Below are 6,664 nucleotides of genomic sequence, written 5' to 3'. Positions count from 1 at the left end.
TACTCTGGTAAAAATCAGGTATTTCTGAGACCTTTAAGATGTAAACTGTAGTCATGTCTATCATCCAGAGGGAGCTGCAGAGTCTTAGGCTGGACCCTCCGGGATTAGTTTAGCAATGGCAAATAAGGCCATCACTTAGGAAAGAGTTCTGCAAGGACACAGATCAGTGCCAAGGCACTTCTGAAAAGCAGTGAGATTGTGTTCTTCCAAAGGTGTAACACTTGCACCTCTTTTTAGAAGCTGATTTTCTGACTGCTTAGAATTTGTTGCAACACCATAATGACAATAAAACTTATAACTGTTCTTTGGTTTTCAGCAAACTTCAAGTTTGGACACGCATATATTCAAATCCTGTATTTATAGCACAGAAGAATAATACTGCTTTCAGTGTGTAGTCATATCACCATCTAAGAACTTCGCTGATCCCTCCCTTAGTTGTTCATACCTATTTCTGCAAACTAACAAGTTCTCTGAAATTTATCCAGAAAAGTTCAAAGTTTACAAGGCATGAACAAGATAAACCATTAAGGCTGCAGATATGGTATGCGAGATATGAATGCCATATGCAGCTACCACCTACAAAAATACTGCTGGTCCAAAGGTTTTTATTTTAGATCATACATAAAAATTGGCCTTAACAAATACAAGTAGTGGCCTGCTGTAATAAAACATACAAAGTATGTAGAACTAAGAATATATTAGATGCACTACTTTCACTGCAGTCTAAAATAAAATCTTTATTTTACGTATATTGCTTATGTTCTTCTAAAAGCAGAGGACCGGAAGTTTTTAAAATAAGACTGGCATCCTCACTCAGAAGTATTTCACAAAGTTGTATTTTCAGCCTTTATAAAAGTTACAAACACTACTTGTGAGAACTTACTCCTAAGTATATCATATTAAAAACATTTTGATTTTATATGATCCAACAGTGTAACATGCATTTAAGTTTAAAACCCACTTTTTGAAAAATGTGTTGCAATTAATCCAAAAGGTGATTTACAACTCAATTATTCTGTGTTTGTGGGGTTTTTGTCTTTTGTTTGTTCGTTTGTTTTGGGGGTTTCTTTTGTCTTTTGTTTGTTTAACAAGTGGGTTTCTAAAATACTAGCTTCACAGATTTTAACTTGAATCAGATTTAAGTTGCCCACACAGCAGCTACTCTATTTATTCAGGGCTGACATGTGATGATGCATTACCAGTTGTGTTGTACTTTGGAAAAAAGCTGTAAAGATCCCTGCATTCTGCAGAAAGCCAAGCCAGCTGACGCTTGTAGATTACCAGGATCAGGAGTCCGACAGTCTTGAAAAGAAATCTACTGCATCTTCTGATAAAGTTAACTCTGTATTTAAAAATGTACTATATGAAATATTCTACATAATATGTATGTAAAAACATGCCAGGCACTTGGTTAGAATGGACTATCGTCCAATAAAACAGCTGTCCCTTTGTGTTTTTCCAGAGACTGTTTATCCTAAGGTAAATCACAGCCCATCATCCTTAACTCAGTGCCAGTAAGCCACATGTCTTCAACAGTGTAAAAGCCCAAAGTCTGGGACACACCACATGACTCTTCAGCTGTACCACCACAGACCTCTGTATCCATACATCAACAGGACAGAGACCTTCCTGACCTAGTCAAACCACAACTGAAGTTAATTTCACTTCTGCACTGACAGCAATTTAACAACCATCAGTTCAGGTATGTGCTGTAAATTAGACTTATGCTGCATCATCACAATAGCTAATTTAATGTTCTTTGACAAATCGTAAGAAATGACAGTATGAAGTATTAGAACTGGTGAGTTTCAGCAACAGTCTGATGGGGGAAGAAGCAAACAAATAAAAAGGCTTGCAGCCAAAAACTGACACATTATATACCAACTTCCATCCTATACAGAAAACAGTTGCTTTCATGTGCCAAAGCTTTCTTGTCTGAGCGAGTCACCTTTTAAAGTTTTAACCACAGAAGCTGTATCACGATAGCCACCATAAATTATTTTGCAAAGCATTTTTTCATATAGCACAGAACTGCTACCTCAGTGTTTATGCTTGTCTTACTGGCATATTCTCTTAATGAAAAGAACTACTACTTAAACAGATCTTTGAAAACAAGTGTTATGCATACCATCAAGTTCATGCCTGTTTGTAGTCCCTTTCTAGTGTGGAGACTATGAGTAGGCTCACTATCTCCACAGATGCTCCTTTAATCAAAGGGTTCAAAAGCCACAGATTATAGTTCACATGCCTAACTGTACACCATTTTCCTTCAAGCTTTGGCCTGCCTCAATTCCAATATAATTCAAGTTGGCCAATTCTTGTTCATACACTTGGCATGCCAGTGAAGACTATCTGCCCCACTTCTTGGGGCAACAGGTGCCCCCAGAATAGATGAGGCCTAAGTCTTTACTCTCAGAATCTGATAAAGCACTGTGGAATACCTCAACAGTTAGAAAACATTCACTTTACCTGATTTTTTATACCGTATATACTTAGTCAAGTCACTTATTGGGAAGGTTACAATAGTAGTTTAAACGATACCGACTGTTTTTCCACTTCTCTCTTTGTTAAGTCCTAATCAGGTTTGTTATCTTGGGGTTTGGTAGTAAACACTGTTTTGAACAGGGCAATGGAATTCTTGCTCCACAAGGCAAATATAACCAAAAAAAAAAAAAAATTTACAGGCACCATCTCAGTTTTTATTTAAAAGTATTCTGAGTACACAAGTACCTCCTTTGTATATGAAGAGTCCAGAGATGTGCAGTTTTTATTTATGTTTTTTGGGTTTTTATCTTGTAGCATTTTCAGATGGGGAAGAGGGGAAAACCAAGGTTGATCATGAAACTCCAAGAGAAACATTCAGGAGCACAGTGGCTAATGAATACAGTAGTATGTAAAGAACAAGTCTGAAGCTGCAAGTTGTCTATTCTGCTAGAATTTGCTAGCAGGCATTAAATACCTTTAAAGTTTTCTAGGACATTTCAGGAAAAAGTTAAGTGCTTGAGGTTCATGGGCACAAGACCATTAGCATGCTCAGTACCCACATGACTGCTGTCTGAAGAGTCAGTTGGTCCTGAACTGAGATTAACCAGAGGGGGGAAAAATAAATCTATTAGCATAAAATAAGGAGTACTGGGGACATTAAAGCAAGGTGCCACACTTCGGTTCTTCCTTCATTCTACACACAGGTGACTGACCAGATGAGAATGCAGTCCAGTCAGTTTTCACTAGGATTCCAAGGAAGAATGTGAAGTTTCAGAAAGACTCCTAAATGGACTGTGTTGAGGCACAGAATCACACACAGAGTAAATAAATTACCCTATGCCTATACTGAAAACAGTTTAAGTATTTGCTACTGCCTCTGTAATAGTCAATTGTAAAAAAGAACTTCATAGTGGCAATTAATTATGGAATGATTGAGTTTTTAAAAAAATCTTACTCTATAGGAAAGATAAAATTATGAGAACACCACTTTAACTTACAACTGTAAACCTGATATTAAAATGTCAAGTGTACTATGAATTCTATAAATACTTTCAGATGCTTAAAAGTTAGATATCCCCATTTGCCCATTTGTGGGCTGTAAAAGACACTCACAGTGACATTCCTTGTGTATTAGTTCAAACTACATTTTTTCACCTCATCATCAATTAAGAAACATGCCTATCAAAACAGAAAAAAGTGCAAAGCTTCAAAGATGACTTTATACCTTAATTTACACCCCAGTCTTGCTAATAGCCTGTCTCAGGCATATTCAGAGATTATGTGATCCCCAGAAATATCCTTGTAGTGGAACACTGCCCATAAAGGCAAGTCACACATCACTACACTTTTTCTCTGTGTTCCAAGTGCCTTTTGCATTCTGTGGATTCCCCTTTACCTAAGGTTATGTTATGTATCTACAAATAACAGTTGTCTAGGATCTTCCATTGTTAATGCTGAAGGTCTCCTTGATTATCAACTTTTATAATATTTGCTGGATTTATTCAATTTTCTATTTCTTTCTGACGCGATACTGCTGTGACAAAGAAATGGGGAGGGTCCACTGCAGAATGGTGACTGACATCTGCTTTCACTAGAACTTCGTAATACAGGAGATAAAAAACTGGAGTTATTATGCCAATAATCAACATAATCACTACTGCTGTCCACCATCCTATACCCCAGTCTGCTCCATAGTAAGGATCCTTGCATTTTTCAGTTTTACCATCAGTTTCAAAACACATCTGTTGGGCTGCTAAAGCAGAAACAACTTCATTCAGATTCTCTCTCTTCGTATCATTGCACTTCACTATTTCTTCTATATCTCGATCGACTTCTTTTAAGAAGTTGCCAGCAGTCTCATTAGCAGAGAATTTATCACAAAGAGAAGTTTCCTGTACTTCTGGGGAACACAGAGCAGGCCGAAGAGCTGGTCTTCCTTTTGGAGAGATGTGTGTTTCAGTCAATACACTGAACTTTTTCACTGGAATTTTGATAGACCTCAGGGCAAAAAAATCTTGATCGTTGATAAGATTGTTAACTCTCTTGATATCTGCAACCTAAAAATGAAAACAACAGCTAAAACATCATACTCCATCAAACCAAAACTCTCTTAATGGTATTATACCCTGAAGAAATACAAGTCTTTTGTAAGGAAATAAAAGCCAAGGTCTTTGTTTTTGCCCTAGCAAAGGCAGCTCCCCTTTTCCATATTCTTGCTCAAAATGAATCTCATTTTGTTCAAATGAAGTTCAGATTTAAAGTCTAAGGCAAGACCTTTGGTTTATATTAGCATTACCTTTTTTTTTTTCCCCCCCCTAAATTGATACCCATTCATACACTATGAAGTCAGAAAGGTCAAAGACCAAATCTGAACATTAATGATGATGTAAAAACTTCCTCACATCGATAAGATTAAAAGTCACTTCACACAGATATATTTATTTATATGTGTGTTCAACTATCAGTTGGCAATTATCTCTGTGAAATGAATGAGACTTTACCTCACTGTTTTCAAATTATGTAAATTACTGTTAGTTTCTAATTCAGTGGAAAACTTCTGAGTAAGGAGTTACTACAAATTATGAGTTTGCAATTCATCTAGCCACATGGTCTTTTGCTACTTCTGGGGGCTAAGGCAGAACTTAACTAAGGCAGAAGTGTAACTTTGAAACTGTTGTCTATCTTACCCAAGTCAGCTCTCCCCTTTCCCTATTCTTGCCCAAAATGAATCCCATTTTGCTTTCACTAAGTTCAGATTTTAAGTGTAATGTGAAATACTCTGCAGGAGTTTAAGTGCCCTTGGAAAATCACTGGTTTCATTTTCAAATGGTAACTCCCTTACTATAGAAAGCACCGCCACAAACTTCACCATAATGAAGTACTTTTGAATATACCATAATTCAGTGCTTTTCTGCAACACCTGCAAAGCACACAGGAACTATGCCCATTTTGAGATGTACTGTACCCAAGTTCACAAGAATCTTTTTAATGTGAAGAAGTCTTTCAGTTCCTATGACAGTATATTTGTTACGTGCACAATGCTGAATAAATTACATAAGAATAAAAGACTGCCAAATGCAACATTTACCCTACTAATTTATGATTCCATCACAATGCAACTTGTACTATCTGCCTCAAGCCCCAGGATCTCTCTTCCACATTCTCTTAAATTTGCAAAAAAGAGCACAACTCGGTTATCCTTCCTTTCTTAGTGAGGCCTGATTTAGTCATAATACTTAATTGCAGTAGATTCTGAAGCCAAGATTTGATTAACAAGGCTAAGGCCTGTCACAATCAGGAAACAGTTATATCAAGACTTTAATACCTCAAGTCACAACAGGAGGCCCCAATTCTGTTTCTGCCTGAAGAATTAGATGACAGCATATTCTGTAAATACATATTTTGAACTTGACCTCACAGCACCTGTGCACTTAGCAGTCAGTCCCACCAACTCGCACAGCTAATTTCCGGATAAAACTGGAAACATCAATCAAGACCAATGCCACTGCCTTACTCAGTACTGGCCAGCCAAAATTCTTAGGTAGGCGGGACATTCACCAGACTAATATAAGAACTGAGCTAGAAGTAGTGAGCGCAAAGAACGGTGCAGAGGGATGGAAAGCTCTTAGTACAGCATGCTCATGCTTAAAATATTAGGGCAATTTAGCAGAATTCAAAAGAAAATTACGGAGAATTTCTCGCCCTACTTTAACGGAATTAGGGTTCCACACGAACCCTTAAGATCGTTTACCAACATCTCCCCCTCATCACCCAGCCTAGCAGCGGATGGCACGAGAAGTGCCGACCTGTGACTGCAGCATAGCTTTAAGGGTAACATTTGACTCTAAGAGAGTGTCACATCCAAAGCTATGCACTTGTTTCTCACAGCTGCATTAGTTTTAAGGGGAAAAGCCCACGAAACCGGAACTCTGCGGTGTAACACGAACACTGCGACGTCATTTTCCACTTCTGAGAAACACGGCGTTTCCCACGCACAGCCCCCGCGCGCAGCCGGCCCGGGACCGGCCCCGCGCCGCCCAGGCACTTACCGAGCAGCAGAACTGCAGCGCGATCGCGTTCAGCGTGTCCCCCTCCCGGATGTCCTTCGTCACCAGGACGATATCATCCAGCCTGTCCCTCGACGCGCTCCGCCGGACCTTCTCTCTGCCCCGCCGCCGCC

The 6,664-nt window shown here is 38.7% G+C and overlaps 1 protein-coding gene across 1 annotated transcript in view; it reads right to left on the bottom strand.

Annotated features, from left to right (window-relative positions):
• Nucleotides 1-593: 593 nt before the first annotated feature.
• LYSMD3 (LysM domain containing 3) overlaps nt 594-6,664 on the bottom strand; it is a 9,851-nt gene continuing 3,780 nt past the window's right edge. Inside the window, exons 3-4 of the mRNA XM_017729526.1 lie at nt 6,534-6,664; nt 594-4,541 (exon numbers count right to left, since the gene is read on the bottom strand). Of these exons, the coding sequence (XP_017585015.1) occupies nt 3,987-4,541; nt 6,534-6,664 (686 nt within the window). The 3' untranslated portion in view covers nt 594-3,986. The remainder of the gene's footprint in view (nt 4,542-6,533) is intronic.

This window comes from Corvus brachyrhynchos, unplaced genomic scaffold, assembly GCF_000691975.1.
Source record: "Corvus brachyrhynchos isolate BGI_N302 unplaced genomic scaffold, ASM69197v1 scaffold213, whole genome shotgun sequence".
Taxonomy (NCBI): domain Eukaryota; kingdom Metazoa; phylum Chordata; class Aves; order Passeriformes; family Corvidae; genus Corvus; species Corvus brachyrhynchos.
Note: the sequence above shows the minus strand (reverse complement) of the source record. Positions and strands in the feature narration are given on the sequence as shown.